The sequence below is a fragment of the Fonsecaea nubica genome (assembly GCF_001646965.1).
Source record: "Fonsecaea nubica strain CBS 269.64 chromosome Unknown Scaff24, whole genome shotgun sequence".
Lineage (NCBI taxonomy): Eukaryota > Fungi > Ascomycota > Eurotiomycetes > Chaetothyriales > Herpotrichiellaceae > Fonsecaea > Fonsecaea nubica.
The window spans coordinates 160,081-172,896 of record NW_019173697.1 but is presented as its reverse complement, the minus strand read 5'-3'; the positions used below and the strand labels follow the sequence as shown (position 1 = coordinate 172,896).

Genomic DNA, 12,816 nt, shown 5'->3' with positions numbered 1-12,816 from the left:
TGGCTTCCGCAGGCTGTGCTGATCAAGTTCATCGAAATCCAAATTCGTCTGTGTGATTGAAGCGAATATTACGGGGGAGCCAGGGGGTGAGATGCGTTGTCTTAATTTGTTTGTTCAGGACTCAGAATGGCAGTTTGACGAGTTGCCGATTGGCTGAGGCCGACTTAATCAGTACCCGGAACTGAATGTGGCAGAAATAAAGGTGAAACAAGGAACGACGGCCGCCGTTGATTACTTTGTTACTTCAGGGTCATCACTTTCGAGACACGGCCGCAGCCCGAGCCAACTTCTGCATCCTTTGGGCTCCTTGTCTGACATACAAGTACGAGGGTACAGGTATGATCCATGGAGTTGACTTGTCCTCCACACACGTGGTACCTGCCAGCTCTTTACGCGTTATCATAAACTTTTGTTGTCATTGCCTGACCTGGTACTTGGTGGTGTGGAGATGGACCACCCCCGACCAGTCGATTAGGGGGCAACGAACCTGGGATACCCTGAATCAGGGACCTGCAGTACTACTACTAATGGCTCGCTGGGCTGCACGCGAGCACTTACGAGTTGACTTGTACAAGTACCAGGTAGTGCACCCAGATACACGAGTGCCTAGGTGAGCTTCATCACATCAGCCTCATCCATGGTCACTTCCTAGCGACAGAAGCACCCCTATTGCCCCTCCTGCCGCTTAACCGAGAGCCGTACTAACCATGTTCTCTTAGGTGACTTCGGCATGCCCCCAAACTTCACGAGGCTCTACTTCGGGGAATTCTCAGCCTTCGGAAATGACATCCGTCCTCCTCTACTACTCCTTCTTTACCCCCTGGTGTTCCCGTGCCCCTGTTTTCGCGAGAACCGCTACTTGTGCTGGCGATTCGTCTCACAGTGACGGCATCATCCGGCAAACTCCTGCGCACCCGACGAGAACTACCAAAGGCAAATTCGATTAGTTGAAGCCGAACGAAATTCTCGCGTTTTTTGTTTATCTCTGTGCTGTATACCCATCTCCAATTTAATCCTGATGTCCACGATTGCCATGTCTTTTTCGCCCTCCTTGGCGCCCAATGGTTAAGAAGGGGACTAGAAATACAGCCAACACCGAACCCGCCAGGGATACCCAAAATGTCGCCTGATACGGCCGATATCTCAGGGCTCCGACTCCTTGTGCCGCCCCTCCAGCGGTATTGTAAATGCTTGTTTGGATGCCCAGCCCGACCGTCGCAACAAGCCGGGTCACCGTGTTGAACAGGCCTCCAGCCACTGACTGCTGTTCACTGGGAAGAGACGACATGACGTACATGTTGGTAACGGTAAACTCCAAATCCTGGGACAGTACGCTGAACAAAAGTCCGGGAAATGCAAGAGCCCAGAAGGAGATCGAGGTATATATGGCACTGAAGAGTGCAGAAGCGATGACGGCACTCACGGCCCCAATGATCATGATCAGTCTGTTGGAGACTCGATGCATAATCATCGCTGCCAGCACGTTGACAAGGATTCCGCCAATACCTGCCGGGAGGAGATGAACGGCGACCATCAACGGCGACAGCTCGTCAATCCTTTGCCAGAGTAGAGTTAACCAAAATAGATTCCCCGCAAAGCCATAGAATCCAAGGCAGAGCACCGCCACCACCACGGTGAAGTTTCGGTCTTTCCAGACCCTCAATGGCATGAGGGGGTATCGGAAGACACTTTGCCAATAGATGAACCCAAGGATCAGGACAACCCCAACCACCAGCAGGGCAATCACATAGGGCGTTCCCCATCCACGTGGCGCGTCGCCCGCCAGAGTCAGGGAAGCAGTGAACATGGCAATCCCACCCACGGCCAGAAAGGCTCCAAGAAGGTCGAATTTCACAAAGGTGCTCATATTAAGTCCTCCGAGTGATTGTTCGGTGTCGGGCGGGGTGGTCCACAGGGCTGCAAAGAAGAAGAAGGCGAAGATGACCGACATGACCCAGAACGCCGCTCTCCAATTGGCAATTTGCATCGTCACGCCACTGATGAACGCCCCGAGCACGAAACCAACCGGATTGCCACCAGAGAAGCAGGCAAAGGCTCTATTCTTTCGTCGGCTTGGTCTGTCGTAAACCGCGCCTAGCTTGCCAATGGCCGGCGGGACGGACGCCGCCGAACTGAGACCGAGGAGACCACAGAAGACATCCAGAAAGTAGGCATTGGTGGCAAACCCCGTGATGAGCAGACAGATACTGAAAAAGGCCAGGCTGCACAGGAAGAGCAGTCTCCTCCCAAACAAATCGGCGACGCGGCCAAAGAAGAGCAAGAATGTCCCCGCCGCGAGGGTCTGGGCCGCGCTGATCCAGGTCACCTCGGCGGCCGTCATATTCAGATCCTTGCCGATATAGTTTGTCATGCAGAGGATGGCCCCGGTGAAGATGGAGCTCTGACCCACGGCGATGGTTGTGGTGAGAACAAAGAGACATTCCTGGAAGAGACTGTTGAAACATGCTGGACGACTGCCATAGGGGTCGGACTCTGCTGGGGCCAGCGACGCTCCGAGTGACGCTGTCGGTTCGATTATCTGAAAGTCGGCGACATGTGTGCTTGCTTCGACATCTTGGTTCTGCTGAGCATGGGTTTGAGAGGGTTGTTTCTCCATTGCCATCACATCCGCTTGCTGCCCCCCGCAGCACTGGAAAGAAGGGAGACCAAGCTCGAAGGGCGATACGGCGCAAGGACCAGGTAGAGATGGAAAGCAGCAAAAATCTAGCTTGAAGAATGGGTGAGTGTGCGTGTGTGTGTACTTGTGCGATTGAGTGTGCAAGTTTGTGAGTGGCGAAAAGAGGAGAAGCTCAGATACAAGTACTCGGTACCTCGTCCAAAGCCAGGACCCTACTTTGTACCTAGCTTGTGCTAGCACTAGCTGGCTGGCTAGCTAGCTATTATTGCGCAAAAGCTTGTCCAGAAGACCCCGGCCGAGCCCAAAGAATTGAGCGAACCCCGAGCAAAAAAAGGTAGATCAGTACCTTAGAAGTGAACAGCCTCATTGACGATCGAAACGTTGTCTGTTGACAGCCCCGACACGACACGACACGACACGAGTCGTCGACAACTCGGAAGGTGGTGCTAAGTACTCGGGAGTCCTATCATGCCCGATCTGGTGGGTGTTTTGTGGATGTTGTTCTACTTGCGTGCCGAATGCTTGTATAGTGGTCTGCAACGGGACACGCGGAGATAAATTTTGTTTATATAAGCACGTCCCCGCCTTTGACGGATCTTTTCCGCGTGGTCGGGTTCGGGGTCCCACCACCACCACCACGTCCGACCGATGGAAGATCTATTACTTGTACGAGGTACGAGGGACTCACAACGGGGACAAGGTCCAAGTATAAAGTGCAAAGTTCAAAAGCATGAGCACAAAGTACAAAGTACAAACTACGGGTGACGGGATATGACATGCTCGTAGGGGACTTACCGAGGACAAGTCGATCCATATTCACTCCAGGACAAGGACAAGGACAGGGACAAGTACTTGTATATGTACGTATGTAGTACAGTGCAGTGCAGTGCAGTGTAGTTGCATGTGCGTGCGCGGGCGAGCAAGCAAGCTAGAGGCTCTGCTCAAAGTCCGTTCATCGAGTTCATACCACAGATACATCCAAGTATCCATACTTCGTGTTCGCGAATACGGATAGTCTAGCATTCTGATATTCTGGTCGTCTGCCACCTGAGATAGCTTTGGATTGCGCCGGCCGGCAAAGGAGGCTTCATTGGCGGATGGCGGTTGGTGAGATTGTCACTCTCAATAGTCTGTCGAGTCTGGTCTAGTAGGCGGCTGTACCAGGTTGCGCATTCCCGTTCAAGGCGTATAGTATGATGTGATACCGCTGGTAAATGGAATAATGGTTTCAATTTTGTTAGGTTCTATATTTTGATTTTATTCCCTCGTCTTGTCGGTAGGTAGGCGTGCGGTATATGACACCCAACCATCCATCCCATTATACACTTTCGTCACTTCTTCAAAGTCCCTCTACGAAACAGTTTTCCCGTCGGTCGGGAGATTGTCCATGGTGGAAACTGCTCCCTCCACATGCCACATGCCACCGATTATTACCGGATCGAGCGAGTGACTTTGGAGGCCATGTCCTCGATCTGCACCTCACCATCTCAATCCACACCCTGTCCACTTCCTCGTGCTCTTTACATGTTCCGTCCGCCAGTCACTTCGATGGTCTGACCATTGACGTAGGAGAACAGCGGCGAGCACACGGCCAGAACGGCACTGGCGGCTTCGGTGGCGGTGCCCGGTCTGCCCAAGGGAATGTCCTTGAACGCCGCGCTGGGGTCAGTTCCTTTCCGCTCGGCAAGCTGCTTTCCGGGAATGCCCAGGGCGATGCGCTGGCCGTCGGCGGTCGTGATGAAGGCTCCTTGTTCCTTGGCTTGGGTCAATCGCGTGTTGATTTGGCCAAAGGCGATGGTGTTGGCGCGGACACCGAACTGTGGGCAAAGGTTAGTGAGAAAAAGGTCGAGGAGAAGAAAGGACGTCGAAAGTTGTCTGACTCAAGCAAGACGCAGTCGTCAAGTAGAGAGGGGGGAAAACGTACCTGCGGTCCCCATTCCTTTGCGATCGTCTTGCTCAAACCCGTAACACCAGCCTTTGCCAGACTGTAGTTGGCCTGACCAGCATTGCCGTGCGTGCCGGACGTGCTCGAGATGTTGACAATGACTCTCTTCTCGCCATCCTTGACCCGGAAGTACGGGGCGGCTTGTCTGATCAGCCGGAAGGGGGCGGTATTGTGCACGTTGATGATGGTGTCCCACTGTTTATCGGTGATCTTGTGGATCACGCCGTCCCAGGTGTACCCGGCGTTGTTGACGATGATGTGGATCTTGCCGTTGCCGAACTCTGCGGCCTTGGAGACCAGCACGGGGAAGTAGTTGGGGTCGGTCACGTCGCCGGGCACCGAGATGGCGCGCTTGTTGCCCGGGGTGGCATCGTTGATGGCCTTGGCCACGGCCTCGCCTTTGGCGGCGTCGACGTCGCACACGACCACTTTGGCGCCCTCGTTGGCGAACAGTCGCGCGCACTCGGCCCCAATACCCTGACCGCTACCTGTGATCTGGTTGGGATTGTGTCAGCCGACCATGTCAATAGGAACAGCCGGAGGTGCTGCTGGGAGCGAAGGACTTACGATAGCGACCTGCCCGGCCAACAGGCCCGAGGGGTAGTTGAGATGCGAAGCGATCTGCTGTGCTCTTTGCGCCATGGTTTTGGTATCTAGGGATGGTACGGGTAGGGTTCAAACCGACACTTTCTCAAGTCCGCGGTGTGTGAGGGAAACAAAATAAAAATGCAGAAATCCCCAAAAACAAACTTCGACTGGTCAAGTACAGTACTAAGCAAGGCGTAGCAGGTACGGCAAGTTGTAGATTCAATCGAGGGATTATGTTCTCGCTGGTTCGCCGAGTTCATTATCCGGGGCACCAACGACCAGCAGCGCAGTTTCCGACATGCCGAGGCAACTTGAGCCAAGAAAGCCGCCGAGGCGTTTTGCAGCATTGGTGCAAATGTCACCTCCAGAGCATAATTAAGGGCGCGCCACCAGCAGCGGCCGACTTCGCTCCGACTGACCCCGACTTGCTCACTCACTAACCCACCATCCGCCATCATCTTGACATCCGTCGTACCCATTGTATGGTCCTACCTACCACATATACCACACAACTAGTAAAATGAATCCGCACTGGGTACGACGCATACACCTTATATATACACGGACTGTCCCCGATCCGTGTAAGACGTCGAGGCATCCTCTTCGGGTACCATCGCAGTTTGAGATCCGAGCTCGATCTAGGATTCCCAGATTCAAATCCATATCATGGAGTCTAGGACCAAAAACCTACGGCGCCCAATGAGCACTGAGAAGAAACGCCCTTTTGATTTTTGTTTTGGGGAAACTACCAACCCCGATTTTTATTTTCCCCTCCCGAATTAGTAGGATAGAGATGACACCGTAGGATTATGGCAACTTTCGCACCGCAGATGTGAGTCAAAAGAAGCAAAAAGAAACTAAACACAGTATATTTTCCTCCGGAACCCAAGATAGCACTGGAAAGAGTCAGTTCATTGCCTCCTCGCAAAGTCTTGCTCGGTCGACACCTCTTCCACGGGGTTCTTGTTGAGACTTTCGTAGAGCTGGAGGTAGCTGCCAATCAAGAAAGCCCAGGAGCCCCTATTGACGAATCAAGGTTCGAGAGTCAGCGTTACAGAATTCTCGAAAGAAGCAAAAGGATCAATGCATGCACTTATGACTTGATTTCTCATCGCAGGAGAATGTGACGAAAGATCGTCTCGCTCGGTTGTGGGCACCGGGACAGAGAGGGCAGAAAGAACGTACCAAAAGGTGGCCAATCCAGCCTCGTACTGCGCCCCAGAGTTTTTATACGCCATACCCAAACATCCACAAAGCGTGAAGCCAAACGCTCCCACGAGGTTCCAAAACGCAATGTGCCACCCCAGCAGGTGCGGCGCCGGTTTGTACCACTTCTGCTGCGTCTCGAGCATGTACAGCGTGCTGCTGACGATGAAGCCACTGCCGCCAATCACCTGTGGAATCCAGTATGCCGCATTGAGCCGCCACTGGGGCGTCAAGTGATTGATGATGCCGGGCAAGGCGGTAATGCCAGAGATGCCAAAGACGGTGGCGCCAAAGAGTTGGGCAGAGCCGGCAAGGAAACCCAGCTCGTGAAAGTAATGCGTCCGCAGATCGTGCCACGACGGGAACCACTGCCAGGCCTTTTTGCCGCCCTTGTCAGGTGACTGCGCGTCGCCGACGGCCAGTTTCGACGGCTTCCCGACCATATTGCGCCGATTTTGGTGATGATGAAGACAGCGGTGACGATTGGCCACGACTCGGAGTCTTGCTGCCCCATGTTTCTGCGGCCCGTCGTCGTCTAACAGCTGCTCAACCGCCCAGCCGAAACAGCCAGTGTTGTTGGCATTGATTGCCTCAAATATCAAAAGGACAGAGCCCACTTCGAAGAAGAGGATGGCCCCGATGAATGCTGTGACACCTCCCCCGTAGTAAATTTCGCCGTCAAATTCAGTCGAGGGGGCCACAACCGGAAGCCAGACAAAGAATCCCTAGATGGCCAGCACAAAGCGGTTAGCGTTAGTTAGTTCAGTGCGCGGCTCGAACCCCTTGGACATCTCTAGGGGCCAAGCGTACATTCATAACCCAGACGACACTCCCCCAGGTGAAGATGAAAGCGACGAGCCACGAGATATCCCAGACTGGATAGTACGTAAAAGTTTTGACAATGTTTTTGAGGACCTCTCTTGGATCCGACGTTCGTCTCGGGGTGACAAAATATGCCTCTTCTCCAGGCTTGGGCCTTTGCACGAGCAAAGGGTGCCGACCTTTTCGGTTGTCTCGCGATCGCCATAGAAATCTGATGTTTTTTGCGGGGACGTCGGAACGGGCATTGCCCTGGTGGGTTTCATGTTCGACTTCATCATGCACGTTTTCCTGCGAAGTCTCAACGTCCTCGGTCGTCTTCTTGGAGAGAGCTCCGGAATGGTTGAAATGTGCCCGGGTAGGATTAAGGAAACCAAAGGGACCCTCGGCGCGTTGCAGTGTCAGTCTATTGTCATGCCGGAATGGCTCTCGCGTGCGGAAATGCCTGTTGCGAGGGGGCATTGTGGTGAAGTTGGAGGTGTAGCCAGGTGTAGGTGTAGGTGTTTTGTCGGAAGTCCGGGTGTTATTGGTAGCTTCGAGTGGCTGTCGCGCCGATGTATCCTTCCATTGCCCGCCGGGGACGATTAATGATGACAAGGACAAGGGGGATTAAGATGCATGGATACACGAACTCGAAATATTGGCCCTGTTTGGCCCCTTCCTACGTCACGGGGGTTGAAATTAAATAATAAATGCCAAAAAAAAACTGAAGTTGGTTGTGACGCCGCCGCAAATGTTTCTGGGCTGTTCAGCTTCCCCATTCGCGAGACAAAACAACAACCACCACAACCACCACCACAGCCACCAACATCAATCACCACCACCAAGAAGTCAACGACTCATCAGGCCAAGAACGTGGCTTGAATCCCCTTCAATGTCCTAAACGGCTCATCAAATGGGCGTCCAGACTCGCTTCACTCCTCTGTCACTTGTTGCTTGATTCGAACATTGCCATGGCTCCCTTTGCCACCCTGGGTGCCTGGGTTGCTTACTGAGCCACTCAAAGATGCTGACTGGGGACCGCCTATACTACTACTGTACATACTTGTTCTTTACCGTCCCATGCAGAGTTCCTGTCACAAAGAGGGGTTCGCGATCCTTAATTTCAGGGACGATGACCTCGAATCGAATTCCAACGCAGCTGACAGCGATGCGAGGTGCATGATCATCCGGATCTCGTGATTCTGGCCAAGAGTGTCCCTGCAAGAGCGAGATATCAATCAACACCATGTCGGGACGTATATAAAGCTACACAACCACAGCAAGGGTCTCCTGCGTCCGGGTTTGGAGCTTCGGCTGCAATTGGTGGCTGCATCTACCACATGGCGGCTGTTCGACATAGCCACCGGGGATACATCTCGCTGGTCAAGGGTTTGCTTGAGCATGCCTGACAATTCCCCCCCTCCTTCCCCTATACAATAGATATCGTGCTGATTGCTATCGGGAGCCCCTGGACATCGCATACAAGATGTTTCCAGTGAGCAACTCTCGTGCGCTCGATTGTCTGGTCTGTGCCTTTGTAGCTTTGACAGGTGAGAGTGTGTCTAAAAACCCCCGAATGGGCATGCGAAGGCTTCAAGTCCCTACTCTTCAATCATTCCGGCGTTTTCGTCATCTAGGGGCCTTCACGACGAATAAAGGATCCGCCATGATGCACCAAGCCTCCAGCATGACCACGTCGAGCGGCGTAAAGATGTTGAGACCAAGATGGCGACGATGGAGGTTCTAGAGCGACAAGCTTTGGCTACTCCTTCCAGTGTAGAGTTACCTGCTCCACCGTACTACGGGCGAGTATTGCGACTGGAGAACAATTCACGAAAGAACCGCTCTTCGAGTCTGAAATACTGCGAGCCGAAAAATCCGGCCTCGCTCAAAGTATGACAGTGCCAAAGTGCCCGACATTCACTTGTGTAGCGTAGAACTCGGGCCAACCCTTTGACCCCATGTATCCGGGCCTTTTCTTTGCTGGGAAGGAATACTTTTCTTGATCTTGCCCGAATTTGCCCCCATGCTCGGATTCGACCTTGAATACGACCGGTCATCTTCCAGGATGAGATTGGGAGTCTCTCAGCTCCTCCGCCGATGAAGCGGACGACAAGTTTCTTCCCTCACTGACCTGTTTCATGACTCTTTCAAGGGTTGGAAAGATTCCCATGGAAAACACGCCAATAGGAATGCAGAAGAAGATGGGGATCTCTCTATGCAGGGCAGGGATTTCTTTATTCCGTTTCCGGTCTAGGTCGATCAGCCTCAGAAACGAGTCCCCACCATGGCCTTCTATCTAGTCAGGAAGCGACAACAAGAGAGGCCATATCTCACCGACGGCAGCCTTCATGCTGGATTCAACGGGGCATAAACTTGAGACACGGTCCTTTGGCTTCGGACGAAGTAGTGGCTTTCGGTGGAACACAATGGGCCGAGTCCAGGAAACGTCGTCTATAAAAATGGGCTGTGGCCTGCAACAGTTACCATCTGCTCCCCAAGCCTTTGGTTCAAATCTCTCTCCTCTAGACAGAAGCAATCTTCGCCCTTTCCTATCCAGAGTCATCATCGGCCTCTTAGCTTGTATCTCATCGTCATGTCGCCAGACACGCTCTCCTTGACTGGCAAAGTAGCCATCATTACCGGATCAGGCAAAGAAAACGGTATCGGTGCAGGCATTGCTTCCACCCTGGCGCGCAACGGTGCCTCGGTAGTTATCAATTACGTCTCCGACACATCTGCGGCCCGCGCTGCTGAGGTGGCTCAGAAGATTGAAAATGCTGGAGGCAGGGCCACGGTTGTGCAGGCGGACGTGTCGACCCAAGAGGGTGCCAAAAAACTCGTCGAGGCATCGCTCAAGGCTTTCCAGTCGGGCAAAGTCGACATCCTGGGTGCGTGGCACTTTCGGGTTCCCTCTTCTCATTCCTTCCTGCACATCTCTTCGAGGGCTGACGTGGGAACGCATCATGGCTCGCAGTGAACAATGCAGGTGGAGGCCCTCTCGTCAAAGTCCTGGAAGCGACAAAAGAGGAAGTGGAAAAGACGTTTGCAATCAACACCTTCGCCTCGCTGTATATGACGCAAGCGGTGGTTCCCGTCATGCCTCGAGGGGGTCGCATCATCAACATTGGCTCCATTGCTTCGAAGCTGGGCGTGTCGCCGATTCCGTTGTATAGTGCATCCAAAGCAGCGGGGGATGCGCTGTCTTATGCTATGGCCATGGAGGTGTGTATGACCATCGCCGACTGCAATTGATGGCTTTCCCAATATTGCTGTCGCTTCGCAAACATCTTGGACAACGGTTAACGTGTATCATTTCAGCTCGGACGTGGATATGGAATCACCATCAACACAGTAGCGCCCGGACCTGTTCCAACAGGTAAGTAGCTTCTGGCAACAAATTGTTCATTCTTCCGGATCCGGCTTGGTTGGAGTTCGTGCCTGGATTGTTCTTGTCAGACACTAACTTTTTCGGGGCGACACAGATGGTCTGCCTAAAGGCCCGGTGGCCGACGCAGTGCACAACTCTCTCATACCCATGACAAGGGCCGAAGAGAGAATGGGGACCGTTGACGATATCGCCGATGCGGTGCTGCTTCTTGCCTCGGAAAAGAGTCGATGGATCACGGGCCAGTTCATCTCAGCGAGTGGTGGAATCACGGGTGGATAGGACTTGACGCTTGGACAAGTTTGAGCAACCTCGAAAATTGAGCGAGGTCGGTGGAGTTCACCGGCAAGTGTGCTGAGATCCTGGGTAGTCTTCCTGGTCTGCTTCGGAGCAACACAAAGCATCATCAATCTCGAAAATGACTTTTGCGACACTCATCTCCATCAATTTATCAATCCAGATGAAACTTTGCGCAATTTCAATGGCGGCCTTGCCACTTTTGACTCCCATGGCTCTCATCACATTGACAGTAGCCCTCGCATGCAGTAGATCAGATTGGTCTGGCTGCAATGTAGCGACCATGATGATAGCCCAAAAGCTGAGTTCCGGAAAGTAAGTGTCGATACGAGATGCCATGGGAACGAAGGCCGAGAATCGCTGTAGTAGTCCGGCGAGCTCATCAGCTGTGAGTGCAAAGGCCTGTTTCACGCTGGCCACCACGATGAGCAAGGCGAGTCTGACCATCTCCTGAAGCACTAACTTCGGCAGGGTATGGCCAGATGAAGCCGGATCAGTGAACCGTCGTAATGATAGAAGTAAATGGAGAACAGGTGTGATTCGGCTTGCTGCTGTGGCGCCGTCCTTCCAAAACAGAGGATTTCCTCCATTATTATTCACAAACATTGTCAGATGTGCAGTCTTCTCAAGTGCGGTCGCCATGTCGAAAAGTCCCTCGGAGGAGTCACGAATCCGCATGAGGAGATCCGTCACAGATGGAGACAATACGTTGTCTTGGGCGCTCGCAGAGGACAACCCAAAGGCAACCGGGAAGAGCGGCTTGCGGTCAAAAACAGAGGCGCCAAGAATATCAAACCTGTAGGGGGTCAGTTAAAGCGCACTTCAGTCATCTTTTTGCTCTTGCGGTTTGACCATACCAACAGGTGAACATGACAATGGTACTGTTCAGGGTGTGAAAGCCGCCACGAACTTGGATAATGTTATTGAGACCCTGCATATGGACACCGTATCGGTCCCATCTGCCGACATTGGACTATCGAAACAATTAGCGCCAGAGCTTGATTCGAAGTCCAAGGAACCGACATCGTGACAGAGAAATCCCAAGACTGTAGTTATGACACCGTCACTGATCTGATGGGATTCCCTTTCAAGCCTTTGAGCAACCCCATTGAGACACAGGCTGAGATACTTCGAGGACTCTTCAAAGTCACCGTACTCACAACCTTTGCGTTCAGTCATTTGATGGAAGAACAGCGCTGCGTTCGCCAAGGAGAGGTAGAATGCGGTACGGTCGATAACAGCCATCGCGAACCACTCATTCCGGAATGGTCGATAGAGGTAATCACCCTCGCTTTGCACTAATCCAATAAACAAGAGGACTAACTCAGATAGATCGGGGGAAGAGGCGTACTGAAGTGGATCAATTGGCGGGCTCTACCGTCTGTTTCCACGGGGAATAAAGCATAGGGATGAAGAGAATAAGCTACATTCTCGTAGCAGTGCTGGTCTTGATGTGCCCCGTGAGTACATATCTCCGCGTCGTCCTCAATGGCACCGCTGCCGAGCTCAGCTGGAGGAAGCCTCACGGCGAAAGTAATGGATCTTGGAGGCTTTTTTCGCGACTCTCCAACGCGAGCCATGACATGGTGCCGAACGACCTTTTGGGTGCTTCTTCGTCTAGAGTCATCAGGATTGGATATGTTGATAAATGTCAAGTCTGCTGACTTCTCGCTGCACTTCTTTTTCAACCCCATCACAGCTGGATTGGTCCATATTTATGGAATGAAACTGACATGTTCAGAGGCGAGAAGTTGTGGGAGCCTCGAGGCAGCGAGTTCTGTCTGACTAAAAGGCGTCGGCGTCAGCGCACCCTACCGTGCCTAATTAGAGGGAATATTATTGGGCGGTGTTCATAATTGCTTGTCAGACGAGATTATTTCCACTCGCAGAGACGCCAACCAATCGAAAACTTGACCCGACAAGTTATCCAAATCCTTCTTCGCGCGACTGAAA

The 12,816-nt window shown here is 52.8% G+C and overlaps 5 protein-coding genes across 5 annotated transcripts; 1 reads left to right on the top strand and 4 right to left on the bottom strand.

Annotated features, from left to right (window-relative positions):
- Positions 1 to 1,009: 1,009 nt before the first annotated feature.
- Positions 1,010 to 2,617, bottom strand: AYO20_04564 (hypothetical protein; the record flags this gene model as incomplete). The annotated part of the gene is made up of 1 exon (XM_022642860.1): positions 1,010 to 2,617. One exon carries the CDS (start codon positions 2,615 to 2,617, stop codon positions 1,010 to 1,012), a length of 1,608 nt encoding a protein of 535 aa, XP_022501162.1.
- Positions 2,618 to 4,158: 1,541 nt separating this feature from the next.
- On the bottom strand, positions 4,159 to 5,225 carry AYO20_04563 (hypothetical protein; the record flags this gene model as incomplete). Its single annotated transcript, XM_022642859.1, has 3 exons — positions 4,159 to 4,455; positions 4,563 to 5,078; positions 5,151 to 5,225. The coding sequence occupies 3 exons, from the start codon at positions 5,223 to 5,225 to the stop codon at positions 4,159 to 4,161; spliced, it is 888 nt and encodes a 295-aa protein (XP_022501161.1).
- An 857-nt stretch (positions 5,226 to 6,082) lies between these two features.
- Positions 6,083 to 7,658, bottom strand: AYO20_04562 (hypothetical protein; the record flags this gene model as incomplete). Its single annotated transcript, XM_022642858.1, has 3 exons — positions 6,083 to 6,191; positions 6,357 to 7,102; positions 7,188 to 7,658. 3 exons carry the CDS (start codon positions 7,656 to 7,658, stop codon positions 6,083 to 6,085), a joined length of 1,326 nt encoding a protein of 441 aa, XP_022501160.1.
- A 2,116-nt stretch (positions 7,659 to 9,774) lies between these two features.
- On the top strand, positions 9,775 to 10,848 carry AYO20_04561 (hypothetical protein; the record flags this gene model as incomplete). Its single annotated transcript, XM_022642857.1, has 4 exons — positions 9,775 to 10,069; positions 10,156 to 10,403; positions 10,500 to 10,557; positions 10,664 to 10,848. The coding sequence occupies 4 exons, from the start codon at positions 9,775 to 9,777 to the stop codon at positions 10,846 to 10,848; spliced, it is 786 nt and encodes a 261-aa protein (XP_022501159.1).
- A 57-nt stretch (positions 10,849 to 10,905) lies between these two features.
- On the bottom strand, positions 10,906 to 12,108 carry AYO20_04560 (hypothetical protein; the record flags this gene model as incomplete). Its single annotated transcript, XM_022642856.1, has 3 exons — positions 10,906 to 11,659; positions 11,721 to 11,836; positions 11,887 to 12,108. 3 exons carry the CDS (start codon positions 12,106 to 12,108, stop codon positions 10,906 to 10,908), a joined length of 1,092 nt encoding a protein of 363 aa, XP_022501158.1.
- Between the last annotated feature and the right edge of the window lie 708 nt (positions 12,109 to 12,816).